Source organism: Watersipora subatra, chromosome 3, assembly GCF_963576615.1.
Source record: "Watersipora subatra chromosome 3, tzWatSuba1.1, whole genome shotgun sequence".
Lineage (NCBI taxonomy): Eukaryota > Metazoa > Bryozoa > Gymnolaemata > Cheilostomatida > Watersiporidae > Watersipora > Watersipora subatra.
Window position 1 is genome coordinate 35689266 of NC_088710.1, and position 27075 is coordinate 35716340.

At 36.2% G+C, this 27075-nt stretch overlaps 1 protein-coding gene across 2 annotated transcripts in view; it reads left to right on the forward strand.

The window, feature by feature from the left end:
• Window positions 1-27075, forward strand: part of LOC137390088 (plasma membrane calcium-transporting ATPase 2-like) — a 66973-nt gene continuing 39898 nt past the window's right edge. For both annotated transcript variants that reach the window (XR_010978095.1, XM_068076336.1), the window contains exons 1-3: window positions 1-99; window positions 3067-3147; window positions 18666-18911. Coding sequence is in view for 1 of the 2 variants with exons in the window: in XM_068076336.1 (XP_067932437.1) it covers window positions 18677-18911 (235 nt within the window). In the remaining variant the exon portion in view is untranslated. The remainder of the gene's footprint in view (window positions 100-3066; window positions 3148-18665; window positions 18912-27075) is intronic.

A 27075-nucleotide genomic window follows, 5' to 3' on the forward strand; every position in this document is an offset into this window, starting at 1 on the left:
CGTAGTTAGTACTAGTAGTACATGTAGTAGTAGACCTGCCATTAAGCTAGTACAGGCTCGTGTGATCTTCCGAGAAGATATTTGGAAAAATTATCAAGGGTAGGCTGTTTTAATTTTAAGATTTGCGTCGAATGACTTGCTGCAGTAAAACATTGAAAAGCTTCATAAGCGTAGTTTTTGTCGGAATATGCATTGCTTCGTTCGTACTTGGACATTTTCTCATTAATGTAGGAGTCCATGGTTTAAAGTCATATAACGAATTTTCGGACATCATTAATAGTTATTAGTTTACTACTTTTCAAAAAGTTGGAAGCTGTGAAGCTAGTGTTAACTATCACGCTGTTGCTGCATTCTGAAGAGTTTAGTGGGAAGATTTTTGATCTGATCTGATGGTGTCGTTTATAATCCAGTTTAACCCTGTTCTATGTTATTTTGCGGGCTACCCATGCAACTAATTCTGTACAGAAACTAGTTTATGTGCATAGAAATTTATACTTCAAGGTGTTTAGAATACAATATACATGTACATAAATCAATTATGAACTTGACTAGAATTAAATCATCATATTAGGTTCAAAGTTTCAGAAGCTAAACATGGGTTGGACATGACTAAGTGTGCTTTACACTGCTTGTACACCTAAAAGCGTAAAACATTTGTTTTAATCTGTTTTAAAAAATAGTAAAATCTTAATGTATAAAACGTTTTACTAATTTTTAGTAAAACCATCGGTACTAAAAATTGCATCGTTGCAACATTCGTGTCTGAAGTCAAAGAGATATATATTGTGCAATGTGCCATCAGCTGGCCAACGGCAAGTTAACACGAGAAATAGCACAATCAAGAAGCTGTTACTGCTGACACTTTTTTAATTAAAACGAATAACATGCTGTTCATTACTGGTTAACTTCACACTAGACTCATTAACAGTATGAAACAGTGGATTCCTACAACGAGCAATCAAAGAAAATGAAAGTATATTTTCTGATGGGCTTTCAAAGTCGTAGTAAATTTAACAGTGAATTAAAGCAAGTAAACAAGACTATGTAATCACAGACACACCTATTGCTCTCATAATAGTTCATATCAAGAAGAAGAGGTAAATATTACAATAGTGATCATTTGAGCTCATTCCATTATTAGTCCTGTATATTAGTCCTCATGCAGTTATGGCAGCCGGTATGCAACCTATCACAAGCTATACATCACTATCGACACTAGGCACTGACAATTTAGCAATAGGTATGTGGCTATTGTAGAATGAAATTCATTTTGTTACCCTATGCTTCTGTATTCTTCTTCTTCTATTTCCAAAATAAAATTGACTAATGCTTACAACTGATACTCGCATATCTAGGGAATTGTATATAGGCAGGTCAGCATCCTTATTCAAAATATGCCAGATTAGAATCTTACCACCAATAAGCAATATTCAGTCACTGAAAATCTTGAAAATATCGGATGATTTGGATCTTTATCTCATATTGAAATTAGATGGATGAATATTTATTTTACCCATCGTATATATGTAACTTTACAGTTTTTGATGCCTTACTAGCTTTTTAATACTTTTTCGTTCATTTGATCTTAATAAGCCTGTTAGACAAGGATGGTTGATACACGAAACTTTAATATGATTTTCTATCACAGACAGCTTCATCTAGTCAATAGGCTTCTCAACTATCTCTTACTTCTTTTCCTAAACTCAGGTAACTGAACTGCCGCTGGGTGAATGTTATTGAATCAATAATCCTTGGCTAGTCAAGTACGAGCCAAGATCAGTCTGATCGCTGTCGTGCGCTTGCCCAACTGGAGCATATGCATTTGTACTGCAGCAAACACTGGCCTAATATTAGGTCTTCATGATGACATTTGGTGAGGAATTGTCTGTGGGATAGCTTCACAGTATCAATATGTGGTGATTCAACTCGGTAACATGCCATCTAGGCCAGAGACGAGTCTCATAAAATGCGGACTTCATAGTTTACCCAGCATGTATTTTCATGCCTATGGAATGTCCCAATTTTTATCAGATGTAACAACTATGTCGGTTGCTTGCGATGGTCAGTATGTAAACAAGTATCACACAGTATTCCTGAGTTAGTTTATTCAGTTAACATGCTTTCAGTTGCCCTCGCTTTATAATGGATACTGGTTTGGGTACCCTTTGTAGTTTTAAATTTATTGTAGTTTTTGTCTTTCTTTGGGACCCAGGATATTCGTTAACCATGTTGGTTAGATTCTGTTTACATAATCTGAGAGCTTTATAAACATTTCAATGTTTTAGGCTATGTCAATTAAATGCTCGCCTCGAAACAAACATGTTCAGCGTTGCTAAAATGTCATGTCAGTGTCATTGCTAGAGTAATTGCTCTGTCAGTCACATATCGCTGATAGTCACTGTTCCGTGATGCAGTTAATCTGCAAGTTTGTGGGTTACGTAAGATCGGAACGGCAAAAACCCGCCAGTCAAGCGAGTTTTGCTACTCCCAAATTTTTGGAAAGATGGAAACAGCGGTTGCGAATGATACGCAAGAAAATGCCACTCAAGCTATTTCGCTTGAAACATTTCTTATACGTCAGTCATTCTTATTTCGAAAGCATGCTGCTAAGCGAGACGACAAGAGTGTGTCGCTATTACCTCCGGCATAGATTTTGTTATCTTTTTTAACCAGGCGCCCATGCGTATGTCCATTGAAAGACTTTTCGTAAAGTAACCTAGCGAGTGTACAGTTATAAATCCGCATCATCCACCCAATGGAAACACAGTGAGTGGCATGCAGACAATAATTTTACTGATTTGCATAGATTGAACCAAATACTTATTAAATACCGCATTGCATCATTGAAATTTTTTTAAAGTTTGTCTCACAGACGTATCCCTCTATGAATCTAATGAGTCTAAAAGCATCCTGAATTGGTTTCTATGGAAGATATTTTATCTTCTAGCCCCCTTAGTTAATACAGATTACGTTGTTCATAGCATTCAAACTGTCAGTGAACATTTTTCCTGTTGACAGCTGTAAATATGAGACTTATATCCATGGCTCTGTTTCTCTCTTTCACAGGTTTTCCCAGACTATAAAATTGATGGAAACTAGCTGATACAGAGGTTACAAAGCATTAGTTTTAGTGAGTAGAAGGCCGAGGTAAGTGCCATTTTATCAATGTCTTGCCACAATACCGGCTCCATTCTTACTATGCAATTCTCATATCGATTGGATTGAACAGGCCGCTGCGTATTGCTTGTAAAATCTATAAGAGGCTTGCGTAGGTTGAAATATGTCATGGCTGAGTAGATTAGGAGCATCGCTATTATTATCGCTCACAACTTAACTTGCTGTCCTACATGTCGTCTCCTCGACAGTCAGTAGCAGGAGTAGGCCACCTCATACCAATAACTAGAACTTTCAAGGCAGATGTCAAGGTGAAAACAGAAATTGTTTTCAAAAATTCGCCGCCACAGTGACATTTTAGGAACTCAGTTTTGAGTTTGACAGTAATTTTTAAGACTTTTTAGCTTTTTTTTCTACCGATAAGTGTTAAGTGTACATTATTGATGGCTGTATGCAGACAACCTAATACTGAAAGAACAGAGAGGATATCTATGCAGTTGCCAGGTATTAACACCCGACGATAGGTACGTTTTGCTACATGATAAAGTTACATCAAATGTAAGCATACACATATTCACCAGAGATTGCTAGACCCTGTCGTCGAAGGTTTTATGTATCTGGAGTTATCTTCTACACTGCATTCAAAACATACAGATTTACATGGTAGCTACTGTACGAATCTAATTAAACGTTTGTTAACAGTCACTGTACACGTCTGTTACAAAACAGCCTATTGCTTCTTGCATTCTGCAAACATTAAATACTTACAAAGATTTTGGGCAATGTATCGAGAAGTCTAGGTTTACCTAAGGTCTAGACGAGTTATTTATCACGTCCTATTGTATACCCTAATCACTACACAGACTATTAAAAACTGCTGACTATTTTACAGTTGTGATAAAGGGTAAGCATTTGAAATCCCAGCTCGTGTGCCCACCTCCACACACACTCCCTAAACTTCAGGAATTTAAAAACATCTCGATCGGTGAAGACTTATTTTTATTAGCAGACACGTTCTGGTGGGCATTGAGTTTATTTTTAATTTGCTCATTTAGGAATGTCACTATGATTGATGTAAGCATTACAATGTCTTTCACGTTTGACCATAGGCCAACTCTATGGAACTTTATGGCCTGGCAGGTTGCTCTTCCATGACAGGGCTAATCTAACTACCTGGCATTTTTTATCCTGAGGCCATAGAACTATATATATACTGATTGTAACTAGGGGTAAAACTCGTACATAACTAATAGACTGGAAGGTAAGGCATACTTCATGATTGTTGCCTATGTCAAAGACTGGATCAAAAATGTATTAGCATAGGCTCTGTATCTTGAAGTTTTCATGAGGTTTCTCCTTAATAGTGGTCATTTGATATTAGCTTTTATAATTTAGTTGTCTCGAAATACAGCACATGTACCATTGAGCTTCTACGGATTATGAGAGAAGCCTACAAGCCTGTAGACTCACTTCTATGTACATAAAATTAGCTTGTGATTCATACATTTTATATGTTCAGACTTTTAAGTAGCACCAAAAATGTTTGCATTAGCCTACGTGTCTTTGGGTAAGATTTAGGCTATATCACTGACCATTGCTTTAGATTAATCCGAAAAAGCTTCTTCAACAAACCAAATATTTTATGTTTATTTTCATGAATATCCATTTCAAAGTAGAACTTTATGTTCCTCCCACAATTTTTTTTATCTTAATTGCATTAAATTACATACCCAAGGAAAGTTTTACAATCTCATGTTTATAGAAAAAAGGTTTAATCTATCTTTTGTAATTTCTCTCCATTGTTATAATGACTAACTGATTAGTGTCAGTTACTCACACTGCAAGCATCTCACTAATGTATTATGTAAGGTCAGTTAGCCTACAATCACTTTCGTAATATCGAATCTGAAGCTGAATCAAGCTAGATATGGTCTCCAGCTGCTCAGCTTGGTTCAGTCTGATGTTTGAGTGTCACTAGCTACTCATTTGATGAATTATTTATAGAGCATGCTCTTGGCTTCTCTCATGCGAGATAAAGGTTAGCTTTTGTCTGTTACGAGCTGGGGTGTCATCTGTAGAGAACCTCAGCTCTATTAAACTACATATTTTTGTTAATTTAAATAAGATAAGTTCCTGTGGCTATGACTCTAGTATGAATGTAGCATTAGAGTCCAACAGTAGATCGTGAATATCTCAGATGCTTATGAATCTGAATTCGAACAAATATGAGATTTCTTTTATTGCCAAACAAACATTTTAGATTCGAACCTCCGCCAAGAAAGTCCATTGGCTGGCTGTAGTCCTTTTGCTAGTTGTCTTTAGTTTTCATCTCAATCATTGTGCGCAGATGTGTTTGTCGTGGTTTAAGAAATACTGACTATATTTAATATATTACTTTAATTTTATTCTCTATTTACATGAAACACAGGCTATTTTTGTACTCTTTATTTTAAGCAAACATCTGAAGAAACAAGGCTGGGGTATGAGCTGCTACAGATGCAGTCATACATTCCCAGTCTTAGCATACTCGCTTAATAAAGTATTTATTAGAAAAGCAGTGTACTTTGTATTACTGGGCTCTCTTTGTGCACAGTTTTTGGTCTGAAATAATGTAAAAATGCACAAAAAGGTCGTTTCTAGTCTTGGAGTGGATTAACATTATTTAATAGTTTTTTTGGAATTTGAATGAATCACTTTTCGAATAGCATTCCTGACTGATTGTGGTTAGACATCATGGTGGGACTGTATTTGAATGGTTTGAAAACTTGTCTATACATGCGTGGGTATCTAGCAATGGGAAAATAATGCCAGCTTCAGGGGCTACATACTTCCTGCTTGCTAAGGATTCAAGGCGTTTTCAGATCCCATACATATGCTTAAAATAATATCAAGGAAAGAATTGTCAACGCTATCTTTTGGATACCGCATCATTGATTGAGATAGAAATATAATTTATTCATGAATATTTTAATTGTCTTGAAATGGGTACAAAAGACACTATCGTGACGAGTCATTTTTTGAATAATATCAACTTGGAAGTCTCAGATAGCTCTGCCATAGCTACTAGCATTTCAGTTTCAGACGCAACCAAAATTTAGACAGATTGTTGTTCCTCTTGTGTGTTTATATTATCGATTCCATCGAATGCAGTTTCCATTTACCCGTGAACCTTCATGAATTCTGTCACCTTTTATTACCGGCACAAACAGTTTATTTAAAATATGAGATTTTTAAGAGACGAAAGCATTACGATATAGACTTGAGTAGCTACCAATTTCTAAGTATCAGATACTTTTGCGTTGAATTGCTAATAAGGTGATCATGTTAAGCTTGTAAAATCTATCAGCTCCAAAGTAACATCTACATGATAAGCGGTCGGATAGCACACGCACCTACATGATTGATGTAAATGCCGTAGCACGAGTAGGTGGTCGGACGCATTTCTTTCGATGAAAAGAACTTGAGTACGTTTACGGAATCCAAAAGCCCCCTTAATTAAATATTAATTATTGTTATAGATAAACATTAGATATTGATGAATATCGCGGGTTGTAATTTTTAATCATGCGCCGTGAAGGTTTATGTATACCCATCATCAATGAAACTTTCTGAGTCGCTATTTGCGCAATATCACGCGCCGCTGTTACTGCAACAGCTACATTGTTCCACGATTCTTCGAAGTAAATATTTAAAATTTGACTGACATATATATGTTCCTAATGTCTATCGGCACAAAGTAGCAGATCCATTTTTCAGTTCGCAAATATGCCATGAAATCAGTATTGCCTTGTGGCAAACTCCATATAAGGTTTAAGCTCAGTCAGTCAATACAGTGGTACCACATGACTATTTTAGTAGCTGGTATTTTATTGTAATAATGTTGCTGATTTAAAAACTTGCAGTGCTTTTCTTGATCAAGAAAACCTCTAATAATCATTAGGCTAAATTTTACCTTATTTAGAAGAAATCATATTAAATCAAAGTGCTGTTTAAGGCATATCAATCGAGGAGACAACCCCACAAAGTAGCCATATTTTAGTAAGCCATATATAAATAAACCTTATATCTTTATAGCTTTGTCGAAGAACCTGAGTTTTTATAGGATTTAAAAATTTTGCTATTCAAATTTAAGCTGTACACATCTGATGAAATACCATCAGAGGCAATGACATCTAGAGGCAACAGAATTCAGAATACTGATGCATGTTTGATGCGACATAAAGGGAATGCTCCTAAAACTGACAGGTTATACACAATGTGAAGGTCAAATGCTATCAGTTAAGGTCTTATATAGTCTACCAACACTCAACAGGTTATACACAATGTGAAGGTTGAATACTACCAGTTAAGGTCTGATATAGTCTACCAACATTCAATAGGTTATACGGACGGGTATAACTGGAGTACCTCAGAACCTGATTGCAACCTCAGAACCTCTATGTATGCATGCATACATGCATGTATGCACGCATACATGCATGTATGCATGCATACATACATGTATGCATGCATACATGCATGTATGCATGCATACATGCATGTATGCATGCATACATACATGTATGCATGCATACATGCATGTATGCATGCATACATGCATGTATGCATGCATACATACATGTATGCATGCATACATAGAGGTTCTGAGGTTGCAATCAGGTTCTGAGGTACTCCAGTTATATCCGTCCAGGTTATACATGATGTGAAGGTTGAATGCTATCAGTAAAGATGTGATATAGTCTACCATCACTCAACAGGTTATACACAATTGTCTGTAACACGTGACTGCCTAGTTCAAGGTTCCATATACATGTAATTAAAGTGTTATCTGTTGCTCAAAACCGGGACTGTTCAATTGATTGTAATCAAGGAGATCTCGGCATCTTAGTGGCAGTTTTTTATTGTTTATAGATGCTAGCAATAAAATATTGCTGTTGAACATGTTTAGCCGTAAAACTTACCATTGTTCATGCACACATGAGACCACACCCATTGCACACACGGACCACACCCACTGAACGTTGATATTTTTGTCAGATTGAACTTCAGTAATCAATTTTCAGCTGATTTCGGCACTGTCTGATTTGCAGATAATAAAATTTTGCTCGTTCATTTTTCAACAAAATCTGCTTAATTATCATGCGGTACAAGTGGCATCACGTTTCAGGGTTACTTCGCGATCAACTTGGGTTTGGGTCATATTTGGGTTTCAACTTGGGTTTGGGTCATATTTGGGTTTCAACTTGGGTTTGGGTCATATTTGGGTTTCAACTTGGGTTTGGGTCATATTTGGGTTTCAACTTGGGTTTGGGTCATATTTGGGTTTCAACTTGGGTTTGGGTCATATTTGGGTTTCAACTTGGGTTTGGGTCATATTTGGGTTTCAACTTGGGTTTGGGTCATATTTGGGTTTCAACTTGGGTTTGGGTCATATTTGGGTTTCAACTTGGGTTTGGGTTATATTTGGGTTTCAACTTGGGTTTGGGTCATATTTGGGTTTCAACTTGGGTTTGGGTCATATTTGGGTTTCAACTTGGGTTTGGGTCATATTTGCGTAAAAGATATTACTTGTGATAGAAATCTATATAACGGTTTGAAAACTGATTTCCGGCTCGCTTTTGTTTAGCTGACATGATGTTGGTAATAGGAAATTATTTGATTTAAACTGCAAAGATAAGTGGTTCAGAATGTATGTTTACTCTTGTTAAGTTGAATGACTGGGTTGCCCCAAACACGAAATCTTGGGTAATCCACAAAGTTAGAAGGAGTTGTCTATACAATTAGTAATAAATTGTTTATATGGTAGCATTATGCATTATGCTCTAGACTGCTTTGTATATTCAAATCTATACAGTAGGCTTTTCTTCAACATGAATAATCCATTCCAGGAACATTTACGTTACAGGGATTCTACGCTATAAGAACAGTAAAATACATGTAAATTGCCTAATCCGTTCCAAGATCTTTCCAAACTTATCCCTTTAGGCATACATAAAGAAAAAATTTGACTTAACTTTTTTTTGTTGGCTGTACCGTAACTGCAGCATCATTAGCTTACACAGACAACGTTCCTCTTTTTTATGATCAATATCACAGGTTTTTATTGAACATGATTGCGATAATTCTACAATAAGTTGATGGGGAGCGCACATCTTCGACGTTCATTTACAGCGATTTGATTATTTATTTAAACAACAATGTGTACTCTTCAAAGTAAAACTAATAGCATATATTTTATACGTCTACAAGAAAGCATTACAACCAATTGTATTACAAAAAAATGGTACTACTTGTTCGTTCTCTATCTGTATCCAGGGGTCAAGGTTAGAATAAAAGAGAACTTTTGGCAACACTGCAACTCGTGACATTTGGATTGATGGACCAACGCTATAACACCTGCACCAATTGATTGCCTTTGTATTTATGAACGATACGCAGCTACCCTATGCTATGTTTTGTTGACACATCTGACGATCTATCACGACGAACTAGATTGTTGTAAAAGTTGTATACGTTTATGATATTAGCGTTTATAATATATAACCAAGTATAACACTATACGCGTGTCGTTTTTCTTTTGCGAGTGTGGCAAGATAGATAAACATTCAAATCGATTTTGAGAACTCGTCCGACTTGGTACATTGTGACATGGAATTTTTACGTCGTAGAAAGCAAAAACCTTCACATAAATTTTGATGTTTATTCTTAACTATTTAGTTATTTCTTTCTAGTAATTTCACATTTAAACACCTTTACAGTTGTTTTATTTTTCTCTAAATTTATTTGAACTGCACAAAACGCTTTTCTATTAACATGAACTTTAATAATTAGTATAGTAAATGTTGTATATGTTAAATAAAAATACATTTTTTGTGCAAGAATTTTTTCATTAACCCGGCAGCGCCCAGGCAGTTAACTAATAGTTCTATATTTACCACTTGTGACACACTGCATAACCACGACACTATTAATTTAGTTAAAATGCTGTCCTTTGGTGCTGAGTATAACAGTGACATTTAGATCCAACTGCTATTTGAGTATTCAACCAAGGGAGTATTCTTGTTATATAAGCTGGTTTGCTTTTTTGTTATTATTTCATGTTACCAAATTCTTTGCTCTTTCTCCTCCGCTTTTTCTTTAAGAATATTTTCTAAGATTTTTAATGTTTCGGGCCTAGTTTGACTGGGAAACCTATTTTGAGCGTTGAGTTGATAGTCTAAAGAGGAAATATGGGGTACTCAATGTAACAAGGTACATGGAGTTGTAGGCTCATCAGTTCCAGTATGTAGAGCAGATGTTGGCAATGAAATGCTAATGAAATTGATCTCTTTTAGTCGGAGTAACTACCTGGTCACTTGTAAGATATTGGGTTTTCAAATTCATGTAAAAGATTTACAACTATTAAGCATTTTCTTCTATTAAGCATTTTCTTGCACGATATTTCATGAAGCTAGTTTACTTGAAAATTATCTCTGATAACTTTATTTCTTCCTAGTATCTTCTGGCAAATGTAATCCGCTAGCATTCCCCACAGCTTTAGTAAAATATCAGTCAGTTGTGAAATGTGCTTGCCCTTAATAAGCCTTAAACTAAAAATTGCAACAGAGGATGCAAAGGTCTTTTTAAACCGTTGAATTTTCCTGTCACACATTTGATCAACGAAATGTCAATACGTTCAGAAATCGGCAAAAATACAGCCATTGACAGAAATCAGTCCAGCAAATATCGATGGTAGTAGGTTGATATAATCGTTTGAATAGAATCTTAAGAAGGAACTCTTTCTAAAAATATTGCTTTCGGAGATTAAGGCGCTGAGATGTCCACCTGGCAGTTGCAGCTTCACAAACAAATAGAAATAATTAGAAACATTAATATTTTTATTATTAGTGCAACTTATAAATGGAAGAGCAGAATATAATTGCAAAATTTGGAAATTTTTCAATGCCCAGCTGCTGCATGTCAGGTGAAATGCTTCTGGACAAACCAGACTAACTGCCCAATATTACAATTTTTATATTTTCGCTAGATTTTGCTATATTTTTGTATTAAAACAGATGAACATAATTCTGGTTACAGGCATTAGGTATCTCTTTCGGGTGACAAAAGGAATTCTTAAATAATCGCTACGTTTTCATCACGGGGTTAATCCGCAAGTTTTCATCATCCGCAAGATGGTAAATGGCAAAATCTCGAAAGTCGAGCAAGTTTGGTTACTCGCAAATTTGTATTGAATGCTTTATGCTTGCAAAGATGGAGACGACCCTTGCGGATGATGAAGAAAATACCGCACAAGCTACTCCACTTTAAACATTTGCCACACTTCGGTCATTCCTATTTTGCTTTGCGCGAGACGGCAGTGTGCCGCTACGACCTCTGACATAGAATTCCTTATCTTTTTAACAAAACACACATGTTAATCCGCAACACGCGAGTGTCCATTAAAACACTTATTGCACGGTAACTCAGCGTGCACACAACTCCAAATCCACTTCATCTACTCTATAGAAACATTGAATGTTATGAATGTACGAGGGAGTTGATTTATAAGTAACCTTGATAGTGAGCACCGACTAAGTAGCACAATGCTTGTACGTCTAGTTCCGCAGTAGGTATACTTATTTACTGGCTTCAACATCAATAAACTTACTTAATAAATAGGTTAATAAACTTAACCTACGCTTAGTGAGACTACAGCCATGGCTGCTTGTAACATTGCCAGACGCACTTGTTGGATATTTGATTTCTTTTACTCTGTCTAAACCATGGATTATTAGGATATATGAAATCTGAAATCAATTATTCTAATTATGTTGAGCACACAGATGTAAGAGACGGTGTACACGAGGCGAAATGTCAATAATAATCATGTTATCCCTGTTGGGCAACCTTAGAACATAACTAGAGTTGATGTTGCTAAATGCTACCAGAGTTTGATGTGTCCGCCTGAAGTACTGGTCCCGAGGCTAGTTACCAGGCTTCTGAATCAAGAACCATGATTATTTTGGACAAGCCGCTTTCAGAAATCATGGCAAATACGTTTGGCCATCAGCTATTCTGGACATTAGCTATTCTGGACATTAACGGCTATAAATAGCTCTTACATGTGTCTACTTTGGTAGTCTTCGTTGTCTCTCAATCACACTGAGAGTTACGAGTCTTGTTGCATTTTATTAATAGTCTCATTACGGGTCAGCTGACTTTTATAGCGCCAACTTGTATGGCGGCGGCGCTGCAGGTGCTCCACTACTGCAGGTGCCCCCACTCTGGCTGCCATATAGAAGGCCTATTATGCCAGCTCATTAGCAGTTCATTTTGTGTGGTCTTTGCTACATGTTAGCGTGTTTGAGGCATCGTGTTATACTGGTATTGTACTGGTAGAGTATTTGTACCAGATCTTGTTTTATATTTTCACTATGTTAATACCACTTTAATCAAGCTCTTAATTTTTAGCATTTCTTTTGACATTTGTAGAGTAGATCATCAATTTGAAACTAAAAAAGTGAAAAGAATTATTTGCTTAGGATAGACATGCGAGTTACAGAGCTGGGTAGGCGTAGGATAGACATGCGAGTTACAGAGCTGGGTAGGCGTAGGATAGAGATGCGAATTACAGAGCTGGGTAGGCGTAGGATAGAGAGTTGTAATGCACAACACCCTGTAGTTTGCAATTTTTTAGTTCATATACAACTTACTATTTTTGTTGTATGTTTTCTTATCCTTGAAGTTATCTGTTAACTGTAGTTCAAGTACAGTGTGGTACTTAAGTACAGTCTCCCTGGAGCACAAAGTTCCTTAAACAATATGACTGGAAGTAACATTTAATAATGTTACTTGAGCTTATGGATCATGCTGAGCTCTTTCAAGTTTAGTTGCTGTAGATGATGTATGCCTTTCAGTGAGCCTTGGTGGAAAGGATAATTAGCAGATCTCTTTGTTCACGCCTTCGAATTTGACTAATTTGATAGCATGAGTACTTGTGATAATATCACCAACCTTTGGTCATGAATATTGAATATTTCCTATCTAATCAAAAATATCTTCATTCTGAATCTATAATAACTATATTACACATTAATAATTCTGTTAAACACTAATAATTCTATTGAATTTTGATATTTGTATTGAACACTAACAGTGCTATTGAACAACTATATTTCTGCGTAGAGTTGCGCTATGATTTGATGATGTTATTTATTTCAGAGAAACCAATTTAGTAAGTGTGCTCACTCATGCTAAAGATAGTCCTTTAAAAGTTGACTTGCAACAAAATTCGCATTACAGTTTTTGGTAGCAAAGGATTCACTGTGTCTTACTCTGCTGTGTTGTAGGTGCAAAATATGTGGAAATGTGATTACAAGCTCTTAAAAGCTCAAAAACGAACAGTTAATCGCAGCTATCACGAGACCGCCGTAAATTTGAATCTCTTTTCAAAATGACTCAAATGGGACGTAGTTGTACAGGATGGCTTCTGTTTACACTTTCACGTAACCTCATTCGTCGAGATATTTTCACAAATATACTTCACGCATTCAATAAAACCATGTCTATTGTTGTTACGCTCCTATTTCATCATCATTGTAATGCTGTCATTTTGAACACTGATATCTCAAAACCTACCAATAAAATTCGTTTAATTTTTTAACCTTAGCTCGAAGGAGTACATATCAAGGAGACTCGTCATGATAAACACGATGAGCCTGTTGGTCACCTGTGATATTCGAAAAATGCTGCAGAAATTATTCGCAAAGTTTGGGTCACATGGTCAGATTACGACTGGATGATTAGACCGAGCCGAAACAAAACTGTAAACTAACGAGCATCTATATTTGATACGGGTCTTCGGTAAAACCCGAGGTGTTTGTCATAAACTAGTGCTACGAGAAGTTTTATATTGAGCCTTTTATTGGCCTTTCAATTTACGTGAGAACATCACGTGACAAAACAATAACCAAATGTAATGACTATGTCAGAGAAATAAACTGATTTCAATCTACGGCGGTTTCGTGATGGCGGCGACTAACTGTTCGTTTTTGAGCTTTTAAGAGCTTGTAATCACATTTTCACATATTTTGTACCTACATGTACAACACAGCAGGGTAAGACATGGTGAACCTTTTGATACCAAATAACTGTAATGTGAATTTTGTTGCAAGTCAACCTTTAAAGATATAGAAATTTAGTACCAGGCGCTTAAATGCTGCACTGTTAGCCTTGGCATGAAAATTCAAGCGAACTCACTTGCCTGACGCTTTGGAAATTCTATAAATTGTTTGCTATCGACAAACAAACCAAACATGATCTCCCACAACTTCTGAGTGTGCGACAGAAATTCCCGGTAAACCAGCAGTGCATGTTGTGTAAATAAATAATATTGGGTGCAAAAGGACAATAAACAAGCAAATACACTTGCTACTCTTTAAACTGTATACTCTTTGGTTTGATGAGCAATTCGGTCATTGCAACTGCTCATTGGTCAGTAGTGTTTTTGTAATGTCAGTCATCATGAATTATAGAGGACTTTCTCACAGTTTGAAAGTGTTAAGGAATGTAATAGAATAGATTAGAATAGAAGTGCCTTCAAATGTGAGCCTTGATAAAAGCTCTCAACTTTCCAAAAGCACAGAATGCTGTCATGGTCAGCCAATCTGGGTTAGAGATTAACATCTATATCTATATTTAGATTTTTCAAAGAGTGTCCGTGTGTCGTATGTCTGTCTGCATTCCGGCTATAGCTATTATTAGAATAGCCTAGCTGGGCAACAATGCTAACGCAATGTCATTGTCTACCAGCATTTGAAGCTTACTAACTAGGTTAGTGGAATTTTCCATTGGCAATGTGCCAGGCCACTTGGCAACGGCCAACCACTTGCTTGAGAGTTGCCTGCCAGCAAGTGGTAAGCAAATCTCATCACATCTCATTGTTTATAAGCGATTTTTAATACCCGGGCAACACCGGGAGGCACAGCTAGTATCGAATATATCTTCCAGTTTCATGGCATTGCACAGGCGTTCTTAATTGCTACGCTTAGCCTAATGGATATGGGCCGAAAAATGGGAGTTTTGTCCAAAATCTCGTTGAACCCATGAATTTAGTAGTATTAGGATTTTCGGCTGGACTGTGCTGAAGATTGGCTGAAATGCAGTTTGAACTGGCTAAATTTGCAAACGCTTATTTGGTTTTGACAGCCAATCATAGCAAATCAAAGCACGCAGTTTTACTTTCTCACGGAATAAGCTTGATTTCACTTCACTCATAAATATAGTGTGAAGTATATATGTATGCATGCATGTATATATTTCTAATAGTTCATTAACAACCCATAGAAATCATAAATGTGTGCACACGTCGTGTTTATCAGCGGCGTAGATCTGTTAATAACTGTAATTGTGCACCCTAAACCAAGTAAAAGTGATAAGACAAAAGGGAAAAGTTGTTGATGCAAACCATTAATACCACAATTACTGTACAATCATTGAATTGAAAAGTTAAGTTTAGTTTTTTCATTTTCAAAAGCTGATGGGTGACTTTGGGGAAATCTTAATACTGATTAAACTATTTACATGTAATGTACGCTTGGTACAATGTAAAATCCCCATAACACGTTCTCAGAACAGATTATTTACATTGTACGTTTTCTATACTAATTTTAATGTTCTGGAAACAAAAATTACCTAAAATTTAAAACAAAACACTAGTCTAAGAAACATCTCGAATAAAGCCTGACCTTGGAAAGTTTTTATTGAGTCGAGTGAGCACTCAGTTGCATGGAATTGCTTCATCTAGATCTGCTGAATGGCTATAGCTCTTGCCATAGAATGAGCAACTTTATTCAGTAGGACTTGTCTGCCCATTGCCACAGGTGGCTGTGGTCAATTTGAAGTAAAAATAATCAAATCAATAAAAAGAATCAAAGGTAAAAAGAGCTCATGTATTGCGGTCCTGTTTATAAATTGCCCACTAAACTGATATAAAATATTCTATCAGATTGTTGGAGTGATATTTGACTTCCTCAATCGTAAAGTAAAAGATTTATAGATTTAGAGGTTTTGTATCTCAGGAAGCGACATAAACTGTAGGTGGTCTGAGGCAGAAGCCTGTTTGGTATTCAATAAAACAAAATGATGCCTCCCAAATTTGTAAGAATTGAATTTAATTTTTTTGAGGGTGTGACTGTCTGGCAGCAAAATGGTTGAAAGAGACAAGAATCTACAAATGTGATCCTAGTCGGTTAAGGCAGCTCTTGGAAACACTTTGCTTACCTTGTGTTAAAGTTTGATTATTTCAAGTGATGATTTTGACTATATGAACCTCGCTAGAAATCATTCTATCAGGCTAGAAATCTGATCGATGAGGGAATAAGTAAATAAAGGCTTAGGAAAACTCAGAATGGTTTTTGGAATCTCAGCTCGTTTTCTTCCTGTTGTGACTTACATTAAACTGCATAGGCCTTTTTGATGACATACCGACTATGCCATAATATTTACACGATTTTCTCATGTTTTAAGCGTACAACGTTGTAAATGTGGCATTAGCTGATTTGCTACATGCATAACAGAAATGTATGCTAGCTACTTGAGTTAGGAACAAACACTGGAGCGAAGTAGGTACACATAGATAGCATAGAGTCAAGCTGATAGAAAGTTGTTATGAAGTAGGTAGAAATGTCACCCCCTTAGACTGGTCAAAGCTGTAGTTATGAACACAGAACACTGCAGTGCTAACTGTAACCATATAAGTATCAGGGATAATTATGGGGATATTGAAAAACATCTTAATCGATATAGACACTCTACGACTATTTAAACAAGCAGTATGTTAATTATGGTCGTATTACAAGGGTATTTGCTCATCAAAAAACATGACTCGGTTATTAATATTTATATGGATTCATATAAATAGTGCGAAAATTTGGGCTATGCTGTCATCATGTCAGATATTGTTTAACAAACCAACTCACCCATTTAAATGTTGATTACAGTCTTACCTCGACATACAAGGGTCTCTACATGTGAAAAATTTGAGATATGAGGAAAATTTCAAGCACGTTTTCGCCTTGAGGTACGAGCCAAGGTTGAGATACGAGCATGCGAGGCGGTTCTCGCTAGGTGGCTGCTGGTCGAGTAGGCAGAGGCTGCTTACGAAACCAACATTGTTCGGTTTTTCTTGTCGGATCAGTTTGAACAAGTTTTAAAATGGCCGGATTGAAGGGAAGGTGAAAGCAAGTAAAAAATAAGGCGAATAGGCCCAAGGCGGAAAATGATAAATAGTTGAGATATTAATATAAGTAAGATATTAAGATAAAAAAATGAAAACAAAATTAAGTTTAGTGTAAATTTACTTATTTTTAAGTGTGTTTAGTAAGCTAAATTTATTGAAGTTAAATTCAAAGTTTCTGTAACGTAGCGTCACAAAAGTGTATTGTACCGAACACATTGCTGTCATGTCTCTCTCACACCTCTGTTGGTACACCACTAGCCGCTGTTGTCTGTCTGGGAGGTAAGAATTCAACACAGTACTGTACATGTATAAAGGTCCGGCCACACGTAACGAATTATTCGTTCAATCTGACCGAATCCACGAATTTCACAGAATTCACAGATCTATTCTGCCGAATATCATAGATTCGTCTGAGCTGTGCATGCACACCGAATTCGTTACCGAAACGCGTTTAATTGGCTAACCAATTTTTTTAGCGAGCACGATTCTATTAGCTTTGACAAGTGATATAGTCCAAGACACGTACGACGACACACAATAAAAGTATGACCGCGATATGACTTGATACATACGATGCAACTGCCTATTTGAGCTAGAGATAGCGACTGTTTTTGCGACGGAGCTTTTGCTGCATAAAAAGAAATTACTATTATTGAAAAAGAAATAATTCATAACTTCTAAAATATCTAAAAGAAATTCTGGATACACGATGAGAAGTTCCTGTCATGGTGAACCAACGAGAGAGAACCAACAATAGCGCATATAGGCAGTTGCATCGTATGTATCAAGTAATATCGCGATGAAACTTTTATTGTGGGTCGTCGTACGTGTCTTGGACTATATCACTTGTCAAAGCTAATAGAATCGTGCTCGCTAAAAAAATTGGTTAGCCAATTAAACGCGTTTCGGTAACGAATTCGGTGTGCATGCACAGCTCAGACGAATCTATGATATTCGGCAGAATAGATCTGTGAATTCTGTGAAATTCGTGGATTCGGTCAGATTGAACGAATAATTCGTTACGTGTGGCCAGACCTTAATAATGTTACATTTTATTGCAGATCTTAACCACTAGATAGGTACAATGTATTTGTTACTTTGCGAGCATAGGTAGTGAAGAAGAACAATGCAAGCACATTTTCCATTGTAATATCCTGTTTTTAAGTCGTTTTCTCAGAGGAAGGATTAATTTGTATTTAATGAATTTGTATCTTAAAACGCATGGAGGTCGTATGTCAAGGTCTGACTATGTTTCCTGTGATTCAATGGTTGTGACTGTAAGTCATGTAAGGGCCATAATCAACTAGCTGGCAAATATTATTTTATGTTGTAGCCAGTAGAAAGATGGCATCTGGTGATCATGATGTAATTCCCCTGGATGAAATAGATGGGAAAACTGAGGTAGACTCAGCAGCAGGAGTTTTCCACAGCCAGCGTGATGTAGAATACTTATCCGTATCAGTTGAAGAGCTGAGAGCATTGATGGAGCTGAGAGGTTTGGAGGCAGTACAGCGCATCCAGGATTATTATGGAGGCGTGGGCAATATCTGTGAGAAACTCTACACAACTGCAGACTCTGGTAAGAAGGTTTGATATTCGGTGTTTGCTTGAGTTATAACTGAGTGCGCATTGCGAGATTTTCTGTGAATTAAAACTTATTAGAGAAGCTTAAAGGTTGACTTGCAACAACATTCATATTACAGTTATTTGATATGAAACGATTCACCATGTCTTACTCTGCTGTGTTATAGGTGCCAAATATGTGGAAATGTGATTACAAGCTCTTAAAAGCTAAAAAATGAACAGTTAATCGCAGCCACACGAGACCGCCGTAGTTTGGATTCTCTTTCCAAAACGGCTCAAATATTACGTAGCTGTGGTAAATGGTTTCTGTTTACACTTGATCAGATTATGACTTGTCGATTGAATAATGCCGAAACAAAACTGTAAAGTAGCGAGCATTTATATTTGATACGGGGTCTTCGGTGAAACCCGAAGTGTTTGTCTTAAACTAGTGCTACGATAAGTTTGATATTGAGCTTTTTATTGGCCTTTCAATTCACGTGAGAACATCACGTGACAAGACAATAACCAAACTGTAATGAATACGTCAAATAAATAAAGAGATTCCAATCTGCGGCGGCTTTTTGTTTTTTAGCTTTTAGGAGCTTGTAATCGCATTTCCACATATTTGGCACTTACAACACAACGGAGTAAAACATGGTGAATCTTTTGATATCAAATAACTGTAATGTGAATTTTGTTGCAAGTCAACCTTTAAGGTTAGAGAATACCTCGTCGGGAAGTCTCACTTGAGTGGTTGACAAAGGCCCAAGTGTGTGCTTTCACGACAGGTTTAGCATTCAACATCCAGATGAAGACCTCAACGGAAGAACGATCAATGTCACATTTACTCAAAATACTAAGTTCAATTTCCATTAGATAGTTCTGGCCACAAAGTTTAGTCTCTGTGACAAACTTTCAGCAAAAATGATTCAGGTCAAGGGATATCCCTACTTAAAATAGACTAGCTCTTTGCAAAACTGATCAATGTCCAAGTTTTTAAACTTTAAAATGGCTATATCTCATGTTTGAGCAAATGTGACATTGATCGTTTTTCCGTTGAAGTCTTCAGATGGCTTCACAATAATTTTATCTCAATTGGTAATTCTGTTAAGGCTGAGCACACTTTTTGAGTGAGAAGCCATCTATCCCTTTGTGTTGCCTCCTCTGTGAGTAAGGAAAATGTAAACATGTTTGGTGAAATTGCCTTGGAAAAGGCATAATCAATTGTCTATATGTATTAGAACAAGTGAAGTGCTGGTATGATGGTTAACTAGCAACTACATGTATGTACACAGCATCGCGATTGTGGCTGGTCTTGGCAACCACTAATATGTGCTGAATGCCCCTTTGCCCTAAAATCTTCATTCTGGCTATCTACTGTGCATTGTTCCATAGCAGCCTGGCCAAGTGATCATTGCTGCCATGGCTTTACATGATCAGATGGCAGGCTGTCTAGCCTTTTGTCAGTGTTGCGCTGCGGGAGGTTGTTGGCATGGAAACCAGGCTAATTATCTGTAGCATAGACAACCTTTATGGTAAGAGTAGTTCCCACATTGGCCTCGATAGCTTGGTGGCCATCTCACCCAGCCAAATACCGCGAGCTGAGACTGCGGCTTTCATTCACATTAGCTGTGCCGCCTTTGAGCGCTTACCCAGGTTGCGATGTAATGTTGAGTTGCAATGTAAATGTCAAGGTCATGTTGAAAATGGTTGGTCTTAACAGAAGACTGAAGTTACAAAGTGTGGCTCACATATTGCCATCGAGACTTCGACAGCAATCTTATGCTACAAAAATTCTGACCTTCACCTACACAATGCGTTTTGAAGGAGTGTTGTCTAGAGTTTCTCCTGCTAGTCGGATAGCGCTTAACTCTTGCGCTGACCTCTGCCAGTAGCCATTAGCATTTAGTACGTAGGTTTACCGTTTCATTGCTGACAATCTTACGAGCATGTAGCCGCTGCGCATGAACTATATGGAAATTAAGGTTTACCTTGACATTGCTTGACAAATGCTTATTCAAATTGTCAGCTCATCTGTAGTCACTCCTACATGCTAACAAAATGAAGAGTTTCCCAATCATTATTTTCAGCTTGGACCCTAGTATATACATGTAGTAATGCTATACAGTAGACGCTCCTATAACATATACTTTCTATAATGTAAATTCCACATAACATAAAGAATTTATGTTAAGTTTTTGCTTCATACTACGTAAGAAGTTCCATATAACGTAAAGTGACAAGTTGGTGCAAGTTCTCAAATTCAGTTTGAATAATGAAAATCTCGTAGTTGGCGTTAAAGATAGCGCTTTTTATCCTGTCGTTCTTGGGAGAGAAAATGATGAACATGTATATATCTATTATATAAGCAAATAACCTGGCACTCTAGTTCACCATGAGAGATCGTCAGATGTGTCGATAAAGCATGTAGCATCAGTAGCTGTCCAGTTATTCAAAAGTGCGTAAAAGACGATAAATTGATGCAGATGTTAAGGTGTCAGTCTACCAATATGAATGTCACTAGTTGGAATATTGTCAAAAGCTAAATTTTTTCCCAACCTTGAACCCTGGAAGTGAATAGACGGCCAGACAGATAGACACCGATCCTATTATAGCAACAATATATGGTTGTTTGGCTTTATTTTACACCTATAAAATATTTTTTATTATTTTCCCTTCGCAGAGTAGACCTTGTTGTTTAGAAATATATGAACAAATCATTGTAAATTGATGTTGGAGGTGCCATCTCCCTTAACTTATTGTAAAATAACCACAATCATGGATCGTAAATTGAGTGAAAGTAATAAGACAAAGGAGAAAAGTTGTCGATACAAACCATTAGTACTACAGTTATGGTAGAGTTAGTTAATTATAAAGCTGAGTCTAGTGTTTAAACCCCTACCATGTGAAATTAATTCATTCCGGTGTTGACCTCGGTGTTGACCTCGGTGTTGACCTCGTAAGGCGAAAATGTTGTATAGAGGAATATAGAAACCCATAGTAATTATCTAATGCAAACACCCCCCTCTCCCCACCCCCCTCTCCTCCGGTAAAAACTATCAAGATTTTATACACGTACATGATGTACTGTACATATGACAAAATTAATAATCTTTAGTTGAAAATTAAAAAAATAATAATTGTTAAATGCAGTAACTTTAGTGTATTTTGTGGTTATGATCTACAATAAAATGTAACATTACTAGGTACAATATGTACCATATGGAACTCTTACCTTCGAGACAGACATACAACAGACTTTGAATTTTACTTAAATAAATTTATCTTACTGCACACGCACAAAGCTAAGCTTTAGTATGTATTTTACTAAACTAAACTTTGATTTTGGCATTCTCCTAATCTTTATTATCTGTTTCAGTTTCGTTTTCACAATAACTTATAATAAATTATGCTGAACTGAGAGTGAGCTAGCATCGTATCTCTTTCAGGCGTTTAGGGAGGGATTTTGGAGAATAGCATATTGGCATCTTTGTTGTTCCGACATATACACAACACCAACTGCCAAATTTAAATTTTGAGAGACATTCTTGTTGATGTTGTATGACGAAAAAAATGTGCTACGGAGGGGATGGAAAAACATCGTGTTCTACATGGTCAGGCGAAAAAGCTGTAAAACTGGGACGTCGTAACCTGTGGGTGCACTGTATAGATGCACTGTAGTTTGCTTATGCAATGTCTGAATAATCTTAAACAGCACTCCCTGTAACGTAACGCAAGAGTGCGCTGTAATTTGGTTCTGCAATAATCTAAATCAGTGCTTCATGCTTTCCTTTTATAAATTTTAAAATCATGAATTAGACAAAACCTGTGAGAATTGCATTAGTATCGAAGAAGAAAAATAAGAGAGCATCACAAAAAGAACGCAGTGTTCTCCTTAGAATTAGCGCAAGAAATTTTAGAAAAAGTGTAAATAATCATGTTTTATAAAATTTCTGAACCTCTCCAGTAGTTATCATGAGAAAGAAAACAAAAGTGACACTAAGTAAGGTTGGCTTAGAATGAGTAGAAATGGGGAGGCTGGCCATGATAACTAAATATAACATATACAAATATTAAATACCTAAAGAAAAGAATGTAAATAGTTTTTAATTTGAAGCTGACATAGTGTAAGTTGAAACAACTCCGTATCTTTATCACTACTTCTACTTATTCACCATTTGTCTCCCAAACTGCCAACGTCATATGTCAATCCAAATGTCTTTAATGTACAAGCGACGTGACAATAAAAATATGTTTACTGATTACACCGGTCTTTCAGGTATTATGGTAATGGCGACCAATACTGTAGGTGAGACGTACATATTGTTCACGTAGACGCTCTTCATATTGTTCACGTAGTGGATAAAGTGTAGCATATCTATTGTGACCCAGATTGGGTAAAAATGAAGGTAGTCAATAATTCTAATATTTGCTTCATCAGGTTGTATTAGCTGAAAACATCCTTATAGATTGGTTCATCTTTTCTATGGTAAGTAGCATGCTACTATGATTAGTAGCATGTTGTAATGGTAAGTAGCATGCTGCAATAGTAAGTAGTATGCTGCTATGGTAAGTAGCATGCTGCAAAAAGATCTTGTGACGGGAAAAAATCACTCGAATAGCCTTCGCTTATGTAGCATTGACAAACGATAAGATAGTTCAACAATATTTGTTTTACAGATTTAGTTGATAATCTTAGAGGCCCATAGGCTAATAGTTTGCTTTTTCATCTGTTATCGCTTTGTCAAATGTATACTGAACTCGTCACCCCCTCAGTGTCATGCAGGATAAAACTTTAATAAACCGTGAGGCACTCAGCCGTAGAAGGAGAGGCACCAAGTAGCGCGGATCGTTGTATTACACAATTTAATTATTTATATAAAAATTATGTTTTTGGCGTGCAGATTGATATAATGCATTTGTTATAATGCTATGCACGATCATCAAGTTTTTAAACTTTGGAACAAGTTGAACGGAATAATTCAGCATATGAAGAAAATCGTCAATGAATTCGAATCCTATGTTGAAGTTTGTCTGTATCTTCTCGTTTTATTGTGTAGTAGTGGCTCAAATTATATTTATTAGTAACCGCAGTATGGTGTGCTGTGAGAGATCATCAGGTGTGTGGGTAAAGCACAGAGAATAAGTATGTTCACAATTATTCTAATGTAGAAGGTTAATGGTTGGCCATGGTGGTAGTGCATTGTGTGACCTAGCCCAATGTTGCATGTTCGAATCCTGTACAATGCAATTCTTTTTCAGCTTCCAACTGTGGCTTCAGGCATAGGCTGACATACCACTTATTATAATAAAAACTAGCAGTCTAGTGCGCAGTGAGAAATCTTATGGTATAATAACTATGTGCACAATTATTCCAATGTGGACAAAGGTTGTCTGTTGACGCAGATATTAGCGTGTCGGTGTGCGAAGCTGATTGTTGTGAGTTTGAATTTTTGCGATGCAATTCTTGTTGTCAATATCCAATCATGGCATCAGACAGACAGACACGGCTCTTATTATAGTAAAGACTAGATGAATGCCAGGTGTTGCCCGGGTAATAAAAAGGTCTTTGGGCAAAAAATGTATTTTTATTTATGTATACAACCTTTATCATTTTAACTTTTAAACATCATATCGTGAGAAAAGTGTTTTTCATGCAGTTCAAATGAATTGAGAAAAAAATAAAACAGCTGTAAAGGTTTAAAACAACTAACTTTCAAATTTCGTATCATGGAAGAAGTGTTTTGTTGAAATAAATTGGGAGGAAAAATAAAACTGTAAAGGTGTTTAAATGTGAAATCTTTAGCAAGTAATGGCTAAATATAGTCTGTTTTGCTACGATTACAATGAAAAATTATTTGGTATACAGTTATAAGATTGTAGTTCGTTTTAGTGGTGGCATCACAAGGTGAAAATATTGCATAGAGTGGTATAGAAACCCATGGTCATTATCTAATGCAATCACCTCCTGGTAAAAATTATCGAAATCATCATCATTAAAAATAGTAAAAAAACAATATGTTAACCTTAGTAACTATAGTTACTTACAATAACTTTAGTGCATTTTGTGGTTATGACCTGCAAGAAAATGTAACATTACAATGTCCTACGTGAAGAGTTCTTACCTTTGAGACAGAAGTGTAACAAAAGCTGAATCTAACTTAAATGAATTTAGCTTACTAAACACATACTTAAACGAGGTTTTAGTATACATGTATTTTAGTAAACTGCAAACATCCAACTAAATTTTTATCACTTATCTGTTTGCAAATTTTCTTTTACCACAACGGATAACGCTAAACTGAGCAGCAAAATAGCATGTCAGTATTTTTGTTATTTTATCGTTATCAGTCCAGCAATCGCCAAATTTTAATTTCGAGAAAAATTATTGTTGATATCGTATGACGGAAACAAATTCACCCTAGTATGGCAAGGACAAAAAAGCGTTGTGTTTTTTGGAGTTGGGCGAAAAATATTTTATAACAGGGGCATCGTAACGCGTGGACGCAATGTGTCAATTAATACGTCATATAGCATGTGCAATCAAGAAAAGGGTATACGGTATATGGTGAAAGCGATGAAATTATAAGGACAGTGTAGCTCAGTGGTTAAATGCGTGGTTAGAAACTTGCAGTTGCAATCTCTGTGAGTTCAAATCCAGCCCATAACAAATTTTCATTCCAGTATTTTAATAGCTATAATTGGACAGACAGACAGACATCTGAACAGATAATGACAAACTTTGAGATATATATTTCTCAAATCTGTGGATCTTTTCTTTGTCAAACCGGCTATTAAAATCTTGATATTTAAGTTCCGCACCCTGATGGATTTGAACTCAAGACGAATTTCTTATCTGACGCTCTACCACTGAGCTAGAACAGCATGTTGATTAAAGATGTTTTCATACACTGAATACCCCATGTGCATGCTAATTATTTTAGCAATGCGCCCATGCGTTACGATGTTCCTGTTAAGAAATATTTTTCATAAGGTTCAGTTACTATATCTGGGGTCAAGGTCAATTCTTCTCACGCGATTAATTATATCATTTTTATGAATTGCTTCTGATGGAACAGTAAGCTTTTTTATAGACACACACTTCTATGCAAGAATTGTTATTATTAATTCTATATGCTACGGATTTTTATTTTGTTTTCTCAGTTCGTATTAATTGTATCATTACCGAATCATATTTTATTGTAATCGTAGCAAAACAGACTTAATTTAGCTAATACTTGCTAATCATTTTACATTTACATCTAAACCTTTTTATAATCGTTTTATTTTGTAAAATTTATTTGACCTGCACGAAACATATGAGTTTAAAAGTTGTTTGACAAAGTTTGAAAACCTTTACAGTTGTTTTTATTTTCTATCTTAATTTATTTCAGCTACACAAAACACTTTTCTCATGATATGTAGTTTGAAAGTTAGGGTGACAAATGTTGTTATATGTTAAATACAAATCTATTTTCTGTCCAAAGGCTTCTTTATTACCCGGGCAATGACGAGTAGCACAGCTAGTTTATATATATAATATATATATATATTAACTGCAGCAGCATGTTCCACATTTAGAAATAATGGTAAAAGACTTTAAATCTGAGTTTTGGTCTTATTGAAGTTTGACAGTTTCTCATACAGTTATGCTGTTTGTGTCTAATTTCACGCGGCCGGGAAGGCTGTATCAAGTGCTGAATGTGGCTACTGATTAGTTTTGTTTAGGAATACTGGTGTACAGGAGGAGGTGATGCCAAAGCAGTAGCCTATAGCTCTAAATATTTGCGATGACTTTTGATGCTTGCAAAACAATTTTTTGTCATATAACAATTTTTTTCCCGAATGAATTCACATCTGCAGAGCTACTAGTATAAGTTATGGTTATGAGTTTCATTACTTGTATGCCTGACCATACCTATATTATTGCTTTATTTTATTATATATTGTATTAACCTGTAAAAATCAGCTACTAATTCTTCTGTAAGTTTGTTTTCCGATTATTCAAATTTTGGTTTGATTTTTAGCACGAAAATATTATGACCCTTACTTAAGATTTACAAAGTAATAAATGACTTGATGGTTTTATAAAGGAATGTACATGAGAGCCAGTGGCTGTCCTGTTGTAGCGTGTCCAGCCAATGTCTATGCTTAAACCAGTCAGGCTGGTTACCCAA